Source organism: Dicentrarchus labrax, unplaced genomic scaffold (assembly GCF_905237075.1).
Source record: "Dicentrarchus labrax unplaced genomic scaffold, dlabrax2021, whole genome shotgun sequence".
Lineage (NCBI taxonomy): Eukaryota > Metazoa > Chordata > Actinopteri > Moronidae > Dicentrarchus > Dicentrarchus labrax.
In genome coordinates this window covers 36,839,768-36,858,326 of record NW_026136719.1, presented here as the reverse complement: position 1 = coordinate 36,858,326, position 18,559 = coordinate 36,839,768, and the positions used below count along the sequence as shown (strand labels likewise).

At 39.2% G+C, this 18,559-nt stretch overlaps 1 protein-coding gene across 2 annotated transcripts; it reads left to right on the top strand.

The window, feature by feature from the left end:
- Positions 1-1,816: 1,816 nt before the first annotated feature.
- stxbp6l (syntaxin binding protein 6 (amisyn), like) lies at positions 1,817-11,431 on the top strand. Of its 2 annotated transcripts, none has more exons than XM_051378603.1 (7): positions 1,817-2,048; positions 3,477-3,644; positions 4,151-4,281; positions 4,668-4,986; positions 5,077-5,172; positions 5,930-6,000; positions 9,637-9,767. In XM_051378603.1, exons 2-7 carry the CDS (start codon positions 3,491-3,493, stop codon positions 9,679-9,681), a joined length of 816 nt encoding a protein of 271 aa, XP_051234563.1. In that variant the 5' UTR covers positions 1,817-2,048; positions 3,477-3,490; the 3' UTR covers positions 9,682-9,767. The 2 variants fall into 2 exon arrangements, with proteins under 2 accessions (XP_051234563.1, XP_051234562.1); XM_051378602.1 differs by lacking the exon at positions 5,930-6,000 and adding an exon at positions 10,291-11,431 and having other exon boundaries at positions 1,829-2,048; positions 9,637-9,794.
- Positions 11,432-18,559: the final 7,128 nt, after the last annotated feature.

Genomic DNA, 18,559 nt, shown 5'->3' with positions numbered 1-18,559 from the left:
TAGTGAACCTACTTTGATTATTGATTGACTATGAAGACTATTGTCTTCAAACCTATTTTATTTTATTTTTAAAAAATACTTAGGACAAAGTCCTGGGGGTCTATAATATGAAAATGAACCCTCTTGTTATGAGACACTCAAGATATCAGATACTTAATATAAACCTCCCTTGCCTCTGCATTGATTTTTAAACAAGAAAAACACCTGCCAATCAACAAGTTGGGCAATAACTGTGATTACAAACTTCGCAATGCATTATTTATTCAATGTATACTATTCATTTTACTACAAATCACATAATGATTAATTGATTTGTTTTTTGTAATTTATATGGAATGTTATGAGAGGTCAAAATAGAAATAGAAGTTTGGTGTAGGATTAACACTTTTGAATATAAACTGAACACACTACAGGGGTGGCTGTGTGCTCAGAAGGTAGAACAGCTTGTCCACTAATGCTGTGCATTGGTGTATGGATGTATGTGAATGGGTGAACAAGGCATGTCGTGCTTTGAGTGGTAAGAAGACTAGAAAGGTGCTATACAAGTACAGTTTTATAGTTGAAACCTGTTCAATCTGATCTGTGAGGAGACTGCACAGGCCCCAAAGAAAAACACGTTCCCAAAATATGCAGATGCCAGTTGCACCGTTGCGGTTCAGTAATGATCTTGAGACTGGAAAATAAATTCAAACTAGAAAGATTTCAGTATTTCCGCTGTCCTGCAGCACTGTGGATTTTGAATCATTTAGATTTAATCTTTTTTTTTTTTTTTTTTTTAATTTTATTTTTATATTTCAAATCTAAATAATACATTTGGTGTCTGATTTAGTTTCCATCTCTGTTAGAACATTCTCTGGAACCTCATTGTCAAAATCAATCCAGCACATTTTTGATTTTGTACTTTGTTTAATAATAAGACACGTGGCTGATACAGTGTCATTTTGAGAAAAACATTGTATCTCACCAAAAGAAGCTCTAAATTCCCCTGGATATAACCCTTAATAAGCAAATCCAGTATGAGCTGCTGATTCACCATGGCATTTTTGTTGTTTGTTGTTAACAGGTTTCTTTTTACGTAACCTATCAAAAGATATTTAAAATTTCACCATATTTTCTAACTCTTGGTAGTTAAACTAATTGTTGATTTATTAATTAATGTGGATTAGGTTTTGCTTTGTATTTTACTTAATTTACTTTATTTTTTTATCAACTCACTTGCACTGAGACAGTAAACTGTATGTAAGGAGCTGTGTTTCCTCTGTCTTTCCATGTAGCCGCTATTCTTCCCGTAGCAGTAACTAGCGGACTCAATGTTGTGCAGCAAGAACACGTGAGCGGAATATAAATAAATATCAGAAATAAATGAGCCCTCTTCATTCTAAAATACAGGTCCAGTGTAATAAGCATATATTTTTAAACATATGGATACTTCCATTTTATACTTTGAAAATGTCAGAAACTGATACAGCATCCTCAATAACCCTCAAAACCACTTTCCAAATCAACCAAGCAGTTGCTGAAATATTGTTCATAGGTGATTATGATTAATAATGATAATTATGCTAATTGTCCAACATATGCAGTTTCTAAATGCTGAGATGCATACTGTATATTTCTAAGACATCTTTTATTTCCAAATCTTCAGACATTTTTTCAAATAGATGTCTTTTTTCATTGAACTTAAGCCTATCACTCAGTCTTAAATGTGGCCAGGCATTTTTTAGGGTGGCAGGTGCCACCCCATGCCAACCCTCTGGGTCTGCCCCTGCCACTGCTCTGCCTGTGAGACAGCTGCTGACTGTTCTCTGACTGTAACCACGTGCATGTAAGCCTTTTGAAATGGGATGGACTGTGGTTTACTTGCGCCTTCACAGCAAGGCACGCCGTTTGGTGTGCGGGGGTATAAATCCATGACGGGATTCTGGGAAATATTTCATAAATTTAACAGCCTACTAATTCAAGTTTTAAACTAACAATACAGTCTCTGCAACCTAACTAGAGTGTGCTACAAGAGTCAAGCTTTTGGGAGGAGAAGAGGACAAAAACAGGTAGATCACTATCCTTATCATTATAATTGTTATTGTAATCATTAATTTACTAGATTAATACATCATTAGCTTCTTTTTAGCCTCTTTAAGTACTGAAATGTGTGTTTTAGCCTATCACTTGGCTCTGCCTAGCAGCAACTTCTGGAATATACCCTCTACAAAAAGTAAAAAATAAATTAATCAGAGACAACATTTTTAGTAGAAAATGTTTTAAGCACAGGACTTTTCATGGAGATTTGTAGATGCTGGTGTTGCTACTTCTACTGAGGAGAAAGATTTACATTTTAGGGATTTTATGGCCAGTTTTGTAATTCATCATATATATTTGATTAATGCTGAAAAGTAATCAAAAGGATGCCATTCTGAGCCCAAGATGGCATCCTCACGTTTTATTTCCTCTGACCAACAGAACAAAGCGCAAAGACATTATGTTTACTGAGATATAAACAGAGAAAAGGAGAAGCTGCAGCTCGAAAAGATTGCTGTTCGTTCTTGACAAGTGACTTAAACCAGTGGTATGATGAGAAATCTGAAATATTTTTAAGAGATTAAATACATTTATTTAAAAACATAATACTGTTTAAAAGTGTTAACTTGAAGATCACTGAAAACTGATTTTAAAAAACGTATGCGTTCCCTAAGTTTTTTAGTTTCAATATCATCCTGTTACTTGGTCACGTTTGTGCACGTAGTGTGCACATACATCCATGATTAGTTAGGAGCTAGAATGCGATGGTTAGGTAGTGAGTGAGACGGGCGGAGCCAGATGTTGTAAACATTCAGTGCTTAACCCAAACCACTGCTTTTTTTTGTTATATGCACCATTTTTTGAGACAGGTGAGATAATATAATGCCTACAAATCTGTATATCATTTCGGAAAAACATAATTGTTGCCTGGAAAAAATCATGCTCTAAAGCCAACATCCTAGGATGACTAAATTTCACTCGTGGCTGAACAGCATTACTAATCTTGTAACATATTTTTGTTAAATTATTATTCCCAAAATGAATGAACGTTTGTTGACAAATCAATCAATCGACAAATTATTTCAGCACTAGATTTTATACTAGAAGGAAGTCATGTGTTGTTACTGACTAATATTTCTTATCACACATGAAAATACTAACAGAAAAATGTTTTTTTTACAAATTAAGTCACTATATGTGAAAAACAAACATATGAAGTACAGTATGATAAATCATTGTCAGCTCATGCATACTGTGACCCTTACAGGATAATTCATTGACTTTTTCTATATTGTGAGGGCTCTGATCCAGAGTCAGCTTTGGTTTCTCCTACAGTTGTTTTAATCACACAGACTTTTGAGCTTGCAGCTCTTTCAGTCTCTTTGTTCGTCTACACAGCCTAGCCCAGTGTTTGCACAGGACTTGTACCAAGCACAGTTCCATCCATCTATCACCTGTAGGTCTCAGGATTACAATGAACATTCAGTCTGCCATCAACAAAGAGGTCTTCATCCCTCGTAATGAGCGGATGCTGGTGGCAGTGGAGGTACGGAGGAGGAAGAGGAAGAGGATGTCTTTCCTGCCTACTGGAGCCAAAGCAGACTACGCCACATTCATCTGTGTTTCAGGTTAAATCTGGCTTTCTTTATTTGGTGAAGCACTCCCATCCTGTCATTTACAGAGGAGGAGGTCCAACCCTCAGATCAGTGATTGAAGCTCTAATTGGCCACTTTCATCTGGTAAGAAAGGGCTTAGGTGGCTGGAGGTTCACTGATATGTATAATATGAGTGTTATAAAATATAGTGGAAATTAGGCATGGGACAATATGAAAATCTGATGTCACAATTATCTCACATAATTGCTATATGTGATATAATCAACTTTCCTTTTGAAATCTACTATTTCCACTCATCTGGTTTAACTTTTTTGGGGGGGGATACAACAGCCTTCAGCCATGACAGGCTTAGGATTTTGGAATGACTGGAAAGATGTCAAAGATGAGCATGTGAGGATATTCACGATTGTTACCATAAAGGAAATTCATCACAATACATCTCAGGGTTTCCCGAGTGCAAATATAAATGCTTTGTTAGTTTGCTATAGTAATTTTTTATGAATGATTTGTTTACCTAGTAACCAACACAAGGCCCCATCAGCTCCTCATTACAAAGGTGAAGCGGTTCGGTGGCTCCTCCTCCTTCACCAGGAGGTCCCAGTGGACGGTGGAGCAGCTCAGACAGGTCAATGGTATCAACCCAAACAAGGTCAGCAAAATTCTGATGTTCTTTTTTTACCCATAGTGGTCTATCAGCAGCTCTATGATAATAATAAGTCATATACAGGGTGACTATTTGCTGTCATGGCTCCACAATGGTAGAACGACCTCCCCTTTGACATCTGGACTGCAGAAACTCTGCACATCTATCACAGACTGCAGTTTTCAGTCAAAAGTTTTCTGGGCCCTTCTTTATTGTTTTTAAATGTAGCACTTGAAACAGTCCATTTTATCTGAAGTAGTTGATGATTCTTGCATTCTTTGGGTTGTCACCACATTGTTGAATGTAGTTATTGTAAGTCGCTTTGGATAAAAGCGACAGCTAAGCAAATGTAACAGTTTGTAACTTTGTTCTCCTCTGCTCCGCTCTTGAAGGACTCCCCAGAGTTTGACCTAGTGTTTGACAACACTGTGGACCAGTGGGTGGCCAGCTCATCAGCAGAGAAGTGTATCTTTGTCCAGATCCTGTACCACGCCTGCCAGACCTACTGGGAGGGAAAAGCAGGGAGTCTGGGAAAGCCTGGGAAGCTGGACAAGGTGGGCCGCCAGGGGAGAGCAAGTCCTCACAAAGTCGGACCTGGCTCCAGTGACTCCCTGCCAGGATCTGCATCCAGAACCCTGCAGGCCCGGAGAAAGAGCTACGTTCCTCCCAAAAAGGCAGAGTTCATCAACTGCCAATCCAAACTCACAGGAGGTAGTGTCACATCATTACTGAGGTTTATGATACTCTGGAAATCATTGAGTTCATGTGAATGAACCCAGTTGTAATGTGTTGTCCTTTCAGATGCCTGCACAATGAATCTGATCATCTACCGCTGCAAAGCCTTCTTGAACCGTATGAAGAATATGATGGTCGCAAACAAAAGATCAGCAGGTCGAGGTAAGGCAGTGATTAAATCATCTCAATTATCACTTATGAGCCACTTAAAGTGTACGGGACATTTCAGGGCATCGACCTTTGTCAGGGTGCAGGGTCTGAGGTCAGGACTCTATAAAAACATAACGAGCCAATCACTGTCTCTACACACATGGACAAAATTGTTGGTACCCTTCCATCAAAGAAAGAAAAACCCACAATGGTCACTGAAATAACTGACAAAAGTAATAATAAATAAAAATGTACTGAAAATTAACTAATGAAAATCAAACATTGCTTTTGAATTGTGGTTCAACAGAATCATTTAAAAAAAAAGAGTAATGAAACTGGCATGGACAAAAATGATGGTGCCCTGAACTTAATATTTTGTTGCACAACCTTTTGAGCCAATCACTGCAATCAAGCGATTTCTGTAACTCTCAATGAGACTTCTGCACCTGTCAACAGGTATTTTGGCCCACTCCTCGTGAGCAAACTGCTCCAACTGTCTCAGGTTTGAAGGGTGCCTTCTCCAGACTGCATGTTTCAGCTCCTTCCACAGATGTTCAATAGGATTTAGATCAGGGCTCATAGAAGGCCACTTCAGAATAGTCCAATGTTTTGCTCTTAGCCATTCTTGGGTAATTTTAGCTGTGTGTTTTGGGTCATTATCCTGTTGGAGGACCCATGACCTGCAACTGAGACCAAGCTTTCTGACACTGGGCAGCACATTTCGCTCCAGAATGCCTTGAGTCTTGAGATTTCATTGTACCCTGCACAGATTCAAAACACCCTGTGCCAGATGCGGCAAAGCAGCCCCAAAAGATAACCAAGCCTCCTCCATGTTTCACAGTAGGTACAGTGTTCTTTTCTTTGTATGCTTCATTTTTGCGTCTGTGAACATAGAGCTCATGTGACTTGCCAAAAAGCTCCAGTTTTGTCTCATCTGTCCAAAGGATATTCTCCCAGAAGCCTTGTGGCTTGTCAATATGCATTTTGGTAAATTCCAGTCTCGCTTTTTTATGATTTGTCGTCTTCCATTCAGTCCACTTTGGCTCAAACAGTGACAGATGGTGCGATCTGACACTGATGTACCTTGACCTTGGAGTTCACCTCTGATCTCTTTGGAAGTAGTTCTGGGCTCTTTGGTTACTATTCGTATTATCAGTCTCTTCAATTTGTCATCATTGTCCTCTTGAGGCCACATACAGGGAGGTTGGCTACAGTCCTGTGGACCTTAAACTTCTGAATAATATGTGCAACTGTAGTCACAGGAAACATCAAGCTGCTTAGAGATGGTCTTATAGCCTTCACCTTCAACATGCTTGTCTATAATTTTCTTTCTAATGTCCTGAGACAACTCTCTCCTACCTTTCTGTGGTCCATGTTCAGTGTGGTACACACCATGACACCAATCAGAACAGTGACTACGTTTCACCCTTTAAATAGGCAGACTGACTGATTACAAGTTTGAAGACACCTGTGATGCTAATTACAGGACACACCTTAGTTTAATATGTCCCTATGATTACAAGTTTGAAGACACCTGTGATGCTAATTACAGGACACACCTTAGTTTAATATGTCCCTATGGTCAAATTATTTTCAAAAACAGTATTGGAAAATGGTAATGGTAAATGGACCTATACTTGTATAGCACCTTTCTAGTCTTCTAACCACTCAAAGCTCTTTTACACTACATGCCACATTCGCCCTTTCATACACATTCACACACAGATGCACAATATCGGGAGCAATTTGGGGTTCAGTATCTTGTTCAAGGATACTTCGACATGTGGCAGGAGGAGCTTTGCCTCTGAGCCACAGCCACATTCGTAATACACCATCTAATCATGATCATAAATGTATTAGTCACGGTTAGTACAACTTAGACTGTAAAAACAGTCTAAGTCTGGGGGAGCTTTGTTAAGTCTGAGAAAATAACCCTGATGGTGTCGTCATGATTATCTCCAATTGGGTTGGGATATTAGGTATTTATATATGTGATAAACTGGAGGTGTGGAGACTGAAATATGTGGGTACTCACCAGGTAGTGAGGGGTTTAATGTTAATGTTTGTAGGCCTGGGAAAAAAAGTAATGTGATCCATAACCTTTTTTTAGTTCATTCAGATGAGTTCGGTTTTTTGTTAGTTCATTGCATTATGGCTGCACCTTTTGTTCACACAGGCAGTGTATAACAGCATGTTAGCAGAGAGCAATGACTGTACTGAGATACTGATGAGTCCCACATACAATCACTGTAATACAACTGTATGCATGAAATGCACAAAAATAGACTTGCAGCACAACAATACCCCTTTAGTCACTTTTTAGAGTGTGAAGCACGAGTGAACTGTGAGCCATTATACGGCCTGTGTAGAGATCTGTACTGATTAAAATAGAAACGTCTGTTCTGTCCACCCAGTCTCACTCCCAAGTCATCAAATAATGTTGCTTGGTATAGCGCTTTTTTCTTCAATGCTGTTGGTATCCCTAATGCATCGCCATCAAAGTCAGGTGACACAGTGTAAAAAGTGTGAAATGGAGGTGGGGATGATGGATGGCTCAAACAAATACAGGAGACGTCTGTTTCTGTCCCATGTCTTTTACGTTTTGTTTTGTTTTGTTTTACTTCTTTCTCTTTTCTCTTAACTTACTTAAGATATGTCAGGTATGTTACGTAATGATATTTTCCTAATCCTAACTAAACCAAACCATGACTGTTTCAAAATGTAAAGCATGCAAGCTTTATTTTGAAAGTCTAGCAGGGCCCGGTGCATCCAGAAATTACACTAGAGGGGCACCTACAACATCATATTTGGAAGCAAGTGCCACTGACAAAGCATTAGTATTTCATGAACAGGGAGTGAGGCCAGGTTGTTCTGTCAGACGTGTGAGATGGATGATTGAAAAACACGGCTGAAACACTTTCTTTCTCTCAGGGTGCTCAGAATTGTTAGCAGCACTCCGGAAGGGATGTTTAGCAGAAGAGGAGCTATCATAGTGCTTTAGCATCTCCAATCCATTAATTAACTCCTGAAAGGAGATACACAGTGGAGTCAATGGTCATTTTTCTTCACTAAACAGGTAGACTGATTTGGTCTCTGCTTTCTTCTCTCGGACATTTAGAGCTTTAAAAGAAAACTTCCTCTATTTCCTAATATATCCTGGGATTCTAAACAACATACTTCCTGTCACAGGTTTCCTCTCTACCCTCACTGTATACCATCATGACTCCTCAGGTCATATCATCCTGGGCTTGTTGTGTCTCTCCGGGTTATTTTCCTCTCTGTCTTTTTGTCCATTGTCCTCACTGTCCTGCACCTCTCTCTGCAGCAGAAAGGCCTCTCTGTGATTTAGCGGTCAGATGAGAGGAGACATTGTTCATTTTCGGGGAGGCCCGTACAATAGCCGGTCTTTAAGAAGTCCGGGGCTCTGTGACTGACAGGGAGCATGGCGCCCCATTGAACCCACTTAAGGGGCAGTGTAATGGGTGGGAGACGTGCCAGGCTGCAGCAAGTCACCAAGTTACAGTTCAACAGCACTTTATGCTTAACCTCAGTCAACCTGTGACATGTGGTGCTGCTGAGAATGATGCTCCAGTGAATTGTCTTTAGAGTTCTGGGGCCTGGGTTCTTTCTTACAGGCACTTCAGCAGGGTGATGCTAAAAGGCTTGAACAGGTGGTTTTTCAGTTAAAGGACCAGTGTGGAGGGTTTAGTGGCATCTAGTGGTGTAGTTGCAAATTGCTTCACCGTCCCCTTCCAAGCATGAGGGAGGAAATACAGTGGCCACAAAATGTGTGAAAACCGCAGACACCCCTATAGAGCCAGTTTTTGGTGTGTCCATTTGTCTGTTCTGGGCTACTGTAGAAACATACCATACAGTACCACCACATAGAAATATTATATCACATGATAAAGAGGGGTTCCTAAAGACTTTATCTTATAAGCTTACATGAAGAAAGAAGTGGCTGTTAAACGGTGGATACATTTTTTGAGCATCACTATAACTGTGAAATGACAAAACCGAATTTGATCCATTTAGTCTGATAACTTTTGGAAAGTATAGAAGAGCACCACGATTAATTTATTTTACCCCCATTCATGTAAGTAAAGGGTTAAACCAGAAGTTAGCAGTCCGGCTGCACTTGGCCGGCAGATGTTTCTGGTGCTCTTTTTTGGCTTCATGTGCTACTTCCATAGGAATTAATGGAACTCTGCTTCCAATGCTGTGTCCACATGACACACCACCAGGTCAGAGTGCTTACTGTGGATACTGATGATTACCAGAGGATGAATGCTAACCTATTTGCAGTCAGCCTGACCTTTCAGGACAACGTTCCCTTTGATACTTTGAGGAAAATGTATGTATCAGTAGAGCTTCTGTTCTGTATACAGTATTTCCCTACTTTCATTATGCTGACTGCTCACTTGAATACATTTCTCTTTACATGCTTTCTCTAATTTTTTCTGTGTGTATGGACAGGTCAGTCTGGGCACCGTGTCACAGGGAGCCCTATGGGTAATGTAGTTCAGAGGGTGAATGTATCTCTAGGGGAACGTGGAGACAGACTGACTCGTGCCGAGGACAAGACTGTGGAGCTGTTGCACAAAGCCCAGCAGTTTGCAGACACTGCTCACAAGGTGACATACAGCTGTTATTATAACATACACCTTTTCTACAAGATAAATAATTGATAATAACAGTCCCTCCAGGAAGTTCCGATGTTGCAATCATAACAATTAACACAAATTCAACCAATCCCTGTGAATTCTGTTCAGCCTTGCATTTTGTCCAATCACCGCAACCTTCTGCAAATTTCATCCTGGTAGTTTCCTGTGAGTCTAACCAATCATCGCAGTCACCTGCGCAAAATGTAGAGCCATATGCCACTAAGCTATGTGCAGTTGCCATGATTTTTAATGAATTATATACAAAAAAACACAACTATTTTAACAATTTTCACTCAACTTACATTACAGTTAAAAAAAAAAAAAAGCTGTGGTGACATTTTATCCTGGAAGGACTAAAATATGTGTAATAAAGATATAAACAAGATAATACAGTGCACATTTAAATATGCATTTGTTTTTTTTCTTCACAATAACCATATTTGACATTGTTTTATTTCCCATGCAGCTGGCCCTGAAGTATTCAAAGTAGAATCTGTTGGAAGATGAATGGATGAATAGTGTAACCTGGACACTAATTAAAGCTAACTCATGAAAGCCTGTTTGTGGGAAGAAGACTAAAGAGGAGTGACTCTCAGGCATTGCTGAGGTGCTTCTTTTATAACTGCGATGGCTAAATATTCCACTACTTGATTTAGATCTGTGCTTTTCTTGTCAAAAACACCTCTCTGTTAAGGTCTAAGGATGATCTGCACTTTGTTCAGTTTGACGGTTTGCCTGTTGTCACATAAATCTCCTGTACTTTATGAGAGAAAGAAAGCTGGGTTTGTAGATTTAAAGGTAGTGTCAGTTACTCTGGAGAAAGAGAGTTGATTGTTAAGTCTTATTCCCAGGTGGTCAGATACCACTGCATGACCTGGGAATAAAACTCAACAATCAACTTTCTTTCTCCGAAATGACTTGGAGAAAGACATTTTTTTTAAGCTGCAGGTGTTTAACACTATATTTTGTATAATTCGTTACAATTATTTTGAAGCCACTGACAACCTTCCTGTAACAGTCAATGAATTGTTTTACCCAGCACTCATTACATTGTTGGATAGTATTTTTTTGGTTTGAATTTAATCACACTAAATCTTTGATCTGACATTACTCTGCAGTTTGTTAACACTATGTGTTTTCACCATTATGTGTTCCTGATGTGTGTCATGTCATCATATTTGTGTTATCTTGTATCAGTGTGTCCTGGACCTTCATCTAAATGTCACTTTATGTGTTGTGTTCTGTACCATGTCTCCTGCTCTGTGTATGTCATTGTGGTTTTTAAGTCTGTGTTAGAGGTTTTGTCTTTAAGAGATGAGTGAAGGTGGATCAGGTGGACTGGGTAAGTTGGAGTATTTTTTCTTTGAGGAGTTCCACAGTGAGCAACCCAAGTGAAGCTGGTCTGTGTAGAAATGTCAGGACTGCTTCAGAAGGTGGAAATGTTGACTTTAGTTGAAACCCTTCATGTTTGCGTCATCTTTCAGTAATTTTATGTAAGCTGATTTAAACTTTTTTATTGCTTTTGCGTACAGGATAATATATGTAACCCAATTACTTGCTCCCATCCCATCAAGTCTTTCAACCAATTAAATAAGCCTGGACCTGAATGCGGAGCTGTGCCTTATTTTTACACTCATCCAGGATGTCAGCAGTTCAGCTTTTGACCACTAGATGGCAGTCGCAGAGCAAAAAAAAGAGACTCACTTCAGCACCATTACAGTCCACACAAACACAACTGATGAAATTTAGATTTGTTTTAAGAAATAAATATCAGGTTGACAAACACTGAAGTCAGGCTGAATAGGAATCTATTTATTCAGAATTAAAAGTTCATACCAGTGGACATTGAGCAACCTTAAAGCTGCAGTAGGTAATATTTATTAAAAGAACTTTCCACATTTGCTGAAACTTTCACAATACCCTGACAGTACATGAGACACAATCTGTGAAAATATCTGGCTCCTCTGGCTCCTCCTAGTGATCCTAATGGTATTTGCAAGAATCCACCAGGCCTGAATGAAAACAACCAATCAGAACTCAAAAAGATATAAAGAAGCTTTTGTGTTAGAGGCTTGAAGACCTTGAGACCTGCTCTATTTGAAAAGTGTCCTGAGATAACTTCTGTTATGAATTGGCGCTATACAAATAAAATTGAATTGAATTGAATTGAATTGAAGATAGTTGATTGTTGAGGCTCATTCCCAGCATCTGTATTTGACAACCATTAATTGAATTGAGAGGTGGTGGACAAATAAAAGGGCACCAACGCGCAGATGCATTTCAGGTGAAACAACTTAGTCAGAGTTAGGATTAACACACTTGAGGGCACTTTATCAAGAAGGGTCCAGCTGCGGCTTGGGCGTTCCTGTCATGACACAAGAACGCCTATTGGGCGTTCCTGGTAGCGTTTCATCGACCAATCGCAATTCATACTTTGCAGTCACGTGGTTACCCTGGATACCTGGCGGGCAAGAAACGCGGACTTCATCTGTCTATTTCGAGTGAAGTAGATTTAATAGACGTAATTGAAGTCAGAAAACAATCACAGTGATCTTGGATATGGACGTTTATTTGGTTTGACAAATTCCATTCCAGGACTTGAATTACAGCGTGTTATTTGTCAAATCACAGAAGGAAATTATCACCTTGGTTTTTCCGTTCAGTATGTAGTACAACGTTGCGACTTACTAAAGAATAAAAGCATTTATTTTGATGGGTGGGCCATGTTGCAAAACCTCGTAGATAATTACAACACTAGAACATTGAATTAAACAATGCAATTGTTGTTAGTTTTAGTTAGCAAGCGCAACACTGTATTACAGTTTTTCTCGATTGTTTACACACATTTTCTGAAAGCATGCCTCATACTCTTAGAACTCTACACACAAATCCATAATAACACGCACAATGGGCCAAACCCCTCAATTCTCCTGCAAAATTAAACTTTACATTCAAAATAATGTATTTTCTTCTCAAAATGGTATTTTGTTTTCAAATGACACACACAAACCATCATATAAATAGACATTTATAAGAACCAGTTGAACACTGATGTGCTCAATGTAAAACACTATGATGAATGGAAAACACTTCTTCTTCATTCATCATAATGGCTTAGGCCTTTTTTTGTTCAGTGTTACACTTAGTACAGACAGTACATACATAAGTGTGTTGTAAAATATTTGAGAATATTGTTTTTATACTCAGAACACACAAATACACGATCAAATATATTTATTTTTCCCACAAAAACAATTTACACCTTACATCCCAACCAACACAAACTTGCACATACAAAACAAAAGAATTTACTGTATACAGTTACAGTAAAACAATAAAAAAAAACTATGCTGCATCCTCTCTTCTATTTTGGTCTGGCCACAGCACCTCATCCACATAGCAAGCAATGTTTTCCCTGGCCAAGCAGCGGGGGAAATATCGCCTAGCATGGCGAATCCAGCCATGAAAAGTATCAACTGCTATAACGCCACATGCGTCTTCCACAGCTTGGAGAAGGGGTATATGCTTTTGTGGATTTTGGTCATACACTTTCCATCTCCAGGCAGAAAAAAATTCCTCAATAGGATTGAGGAATGGAGAATATGGAGGGAGATAATCAACTAAAAAGTGTGGGTGGGCAGTGAACCAGTTACGAACCAGTGGTGGTCACTATTGTGAAGCACAATCATTATGATTACAATACTGAAATATGAATAATTTATACAGTGTTGAGAGTATGCATCAATTGTGGGCTTGTATAGGACTCACTTGCACATAGTTATATCTCAATTCTTTGACTCTTTCTGAATTGCGTTCAAATGGCACCCTGTAGACCTGCTCCGTCCTCAGATTATTTCTGCGCAAGACACGGTCCAGTGTTGATAAGCTTACCCTATCAATATTTTGAAATATCTGATTGTTTTCTATTATTTTTCTTTGTATTTGCCTTAATGTTATGGTGTTATTTTCTAGGACCATGTTCATGATTTCAGTTTCCTGTTCAGGAGACAGAAGATAATTGTGTCAAATGCAGAGAATTGTGTTTAGTGTTTTGAAAAAAAAGTGTGTTTTAGAACTGCAAATTGAGTGTAAAGCAGGAATTGTGTTTGTGGTTTAGCAGATTGGTTCAGGGTGTTGGTGCATTAGTTACATGTTGTGGTCATTGTGTCTCAAGTACCAGTAATTGTGTGTAAACAATTGGGAAAAACTGTAAGCATGTGGAATTGTTTGCAGTGTCATCACCAACAGTGATTAAACCCAGGCATGGAAAGTTTTTACATGAGGAAACCATTCAGCTACATATTGGTTCACATTTGCTTTTGTTTTCTTTAATAAAGCTAATAAATCTAGAACTGAATAGTTAGTATGACTACCATGTCTGGGGCCATGACAGAAACAGAAATTCAGGAATTAAAATACTGCCCACAAGGTTTGACTGACAGGTGAAGTGGGGGGTGCAATATTGAAGTATCAGTACAAAAACCCCTTTGTCGCACTGCTCACTGTACTGTAACATTCTCGTCGACTGCACTTTGAGACCAGTTGATACATTTTAACATTCATGGTCACATCTGTGTGGAGTGTGTCGTATTGACAGAGGGGCGGAACAGCTAAAGTGAAAGCATCAGACCTGTATCCATCCTCTGCCGGACCAACATTATCAAATCTCTGAGCCTGAGTGTGACCTGGAAGGTTTGACCTCGACGCTCATCACTCATCATGGCTCATGCTTACATGAATGATCAGGGCTCATTACAAAAACGTCATAAGTCAGAAATACATCTTATCTGATTTGAGGATAAAATTTTGGATTTTTGATATTAAAGAAACTTATTTACTTACTGCAAATCCTAATTTAGTTGTTACCGATCTGTTCTAACTGAAAAATGTCTTAAGTTTGGAACTCTTAATTCACAGGATCCCAAACTGTTTCAAAGACCCCCACAGTAGATGCACATCATAAATTGATTATTTTTAGATTTCAAGATTACAAAGTAAAGACAATCAATAATCAAACCATGGATTTTTCTCTTGTTAGTCCAACTTCCAAAAACTGTCAGGCCCTCTACAACCCACAGAAAATAACTGCCAAAAATGGCAACACTACTGTTGTTAGGTCTGTACGTAACATGTTTTGGTTGTGACAGTAGTTCAGTGTGTTCCTAGTGTCTCCCTTACTCAACGCTAACGTTGAAGTTAAAATTGAACGCCTGTCTTCTCTTGTCCATTATAGCTAGTTAGTCAGTGACAAGTGAAAGGAGACATTTGTCAAGGATACACACAGTCTTGCTTACATTCTAAACACAGATGCAGCATGAGCGTTTCTGAGTGTTGATTACTGTACAATAACACAACTTTATTAGTGATTTGGTAGCAGGTATAAATAAAAACCGGCCCATTAGATTTGAATATATCTGTGATTTTCTTTTAGATTGTGGGATTAGAGGAATGGTCCGTGGGTCACAAAAGAAAACTGAGTCTTCCTCTCAGGACCACAACTCAACATTTTCATCTGGGCTGCAGTTGTCTGGGTTACCCGCACTTGTAGATAAGGTTCACAGGGGCACAGTAACACACATGCACGCACACTCACCAAAGACATCTCTTTAAAGCAGAGAACATTTATTTGCATTGTAGTAACGTGTTCATTCTTGCATGACAGTAACATCTGTCATCGAACATCTGGATGGCCATCTATTTTGCATTGTTGTCTAACAAGGAGATGAAGGAAACTTTAAATTCTCTTTTTGGAACAAACAAGACAAGAAACTTACAAGTTTGTTAAAAAAAATTGTCAGACAGAGAGCAGGTTTATGACTGAGGTCCATTGTGCAAGGAGAGACAGAAAAAGCAGTTCATTGTAAAAAGGACACACGTGGGGGTCTGTGCTGTGACTGTGGAGGAGGATTAAGGACACATGTACATTACTATTGGGAGCTGATGAAAGTGGGACAGGCAGGAAAGTGTGTGTTTGTGTTTATGTACTGTGGTTCAGGACAGAATGAGTTCTAGTAGCATGTGCCGTCTCCAGAATTATTTTTTTCTTAGCTTAAAGCCACAGTTCGTGCTGTTAACGGTACACATGCATTAGGTCTTTGTGGTTGCGGACTGGTAGCACCACCTGTTTTAGTCAGCTAAAAAGACAAGAAATGGAGAACATGATCCAAATGGCAGTAATGATGTATAATTCTCAGGGGGCTTTACAATCTGTACAGCATAGAAAGAAAATAATCAGCTGAATTTGCACCTCCCCTCATAGAATGTTTGTTCGGCCACAGCTTTACTGTTTTGGTTCACTCTAACTGCTCTCATAGCATAATTTTCGGCCACAGCTGGCAGCTGTTTTCAGAGAAAAAGGCTTAAAAAACTCACTGTGAAAAAGGGCAGAACACAGTTAGAGACTAGCTAGTTTTCCTCAGGAGATGGTGGAGGTGATCACAAGTCAATTTTGTGTTCACAACTAATTTCCACTGGCCCCAAGTGGCAAAAAGACAGTTATTGAAGGTTTCATTTCAAATAAATAACACAAGGGAGTTGATTTAAATGAAACAAATCTCAAAATTATTATTTGTATTACTTTTTATATGTCAACAATGGATCAAATGACTGTGGCTCCATTGCGTTTCACAGAGAGAATTATTACCAACTCTGCAGTTGCAATAGTCAGGATTTTATATACACTGAGGTCCAAATTCCTCTACCACAAAGCCCAATACAGGTTGGACTCACCACCAAAAATATCCAATAATAAGACTGAACTGTCATTTCTTTGGCCACAGTTGTGTCTTTGGGTCGTTCGTCCACAAGGAATTGGTGACACTTTGGATCAAAGGTCAAAGGTCAATGTGACCTCATAATGACCTTGACAAACAGGTCAAGAACTGACTGCTGTAATTATGATGACATTTCACAGACGTTTAATAAGATACAAAGATGAAGTGATTTTTTTACCAAAAGGTCAAAGGTCAACTTCACTGTGACATCATAATGTCCTGAAAAAGGATTTTTTTCCCAATACCATAACACAGGAACAGAAGGGCACATTGTGACCAGATTTCAAAGTTGGCCAGACACTGAATTGGTGACACTTTTGACTTAAAGGTCAAAGGTCACTGGGACCTCAAAATAGGTTTTTAGCCAAAATGTAAGAATGGATTCCAGATTTCAAACACATGTTGACTATACACATGTAAACAATAAGTAGCACAGTACAGGCTTTCAGTTTTCCATCTCCTCCATTCTGCCTTTCACTTCCTGCCTCATTCTGAATTTCAACTGACTGCAAACCCAAATCCTGTGGGTGAATGAGTGAGAAAGTGAGTTTCACCTACCATTCATAGAGAGGCTTCACCTCTAAAATTCCAAGAGAAAACAAACACAGCACAATTTGTATAGAGACAGATCCAGAGTAGAGCAGTCTGGCCGTGTCCTCACAGACACTGTGCTGGAGTCACAGAAAGACACTGTAAATACAATGAAACACGTGTAACGAGTTAAGAAAAATTAGTGATGATCTTGGTAACATAAGTGACGCATTAAAATAACTCATAACAATTTGTGGTCTAACCTGTCATTTTCAGTTCAGTACTAAACAGTGGCGGAACTAGACTTTTATACAAGGGGTGGCCAGAGGGTGGTCAAGGCTTTATGAGGGGGGCCATATACTAGGCCTAATAAAGGAAAATCCTGGGATACCACAGGTCGGATTCGAACCTGGGCCACTGCAGCAACTCGGTACATGGGTCACCAGCTCAGGAAAAATAGCTTTATGACGAATGGAAAGTGGCTGAAGGAAATGGACCTAAGTTGTACTTTCAGTTTCTGGCGCAGCAATTAAACCGGCGCACCGTCATTCATTCAGAAAATTAAAAATACCCAGTGGCCAGTGCTACCCCGGCCACCCCTCTAGCTCCCTCCCTGGTACTAAACCAGCCTATACTAGCACTGCATATCAATCAATCAGCAGCCTATTATTTGCAAAGAGTTATGAAATTATGATTTATTCTGTGGCTTACATGATCTTTTATTAGACTTTAACAAGGAGGTATAAGGTACTCATTCAGTAATGAGGAACTTCACTGCTAAAAGCAACTTATCAAGTGACCATGATGATTCAGTACAATCTGTTCCGTTTAAAGATTTGCTGTAAAAGATAGGAACACCTCTGTTACAAAAAACATACACAGACTTAAAACAAAATAGACTGGTGCCTGAGGAAAATGATAGTCTGATAGTAAAGATTTACATACACTTAGATCCATGCTGTATATTACTTTATTTACCAACCTTTCAATCAATCTGACCTTGAGCTGTCATAAAGAGCTTCAGATCTATAAGAGACCACAAACATCTCAGAGCACCAATAGAACAAAGCAAAGGCCATCATCTAAATTCTACACAAGAAATTCAGAAATGAAAATATCATGGATACAGCATACTTCTCATGCCAAAGGGAGCTCAGTGAGGATTTTGATATATCTTTCTTTCCACATTTCTGCCTCTTTAGTAAATTATTACACGCCAACCATCTCTGGACTTCTTTGGCAACTTGTTTCTAGGTCCAGGTCCAGGTGTTTGGCACTGGGATGGTTGAGGTAAATAACGATGTGTTAAGCAGCTTTACAGAGAACATCCCCAATCTAACAGGAGCTGATTTGTGAAACTGGTATCTCACTCTGTGTGTGCGGTGTGTGTGCGTGTGTGTGTGTGTGTGTGTGTGTGTGTGTGTGTGTGTG

Bases quoted from the DNA above. Each gene is read 5' to 3' on its own strand.
- stxbp6l (XM_051378602.1), top strand. From the start codon at position 3,491: ATGAACATTCAGTCTGCCATCAACAAAGAGGTCTTCATCCCTCGTAAT. The intron at 4,987-5,076 runs GTAGTGTCACAT...TTGTCCTTTCAG, and splicing joins CCAATCCAAACTCACAGGAG to ATGCCTGCACAATGAATCTG. The intron at 9,795-10,290 runs GTGACATACAGC...TTTCCCATGCAG, and splicing joins TTGCAGACACTGCTCACAAG to CTGGCCCTGAAGTATTCAAA.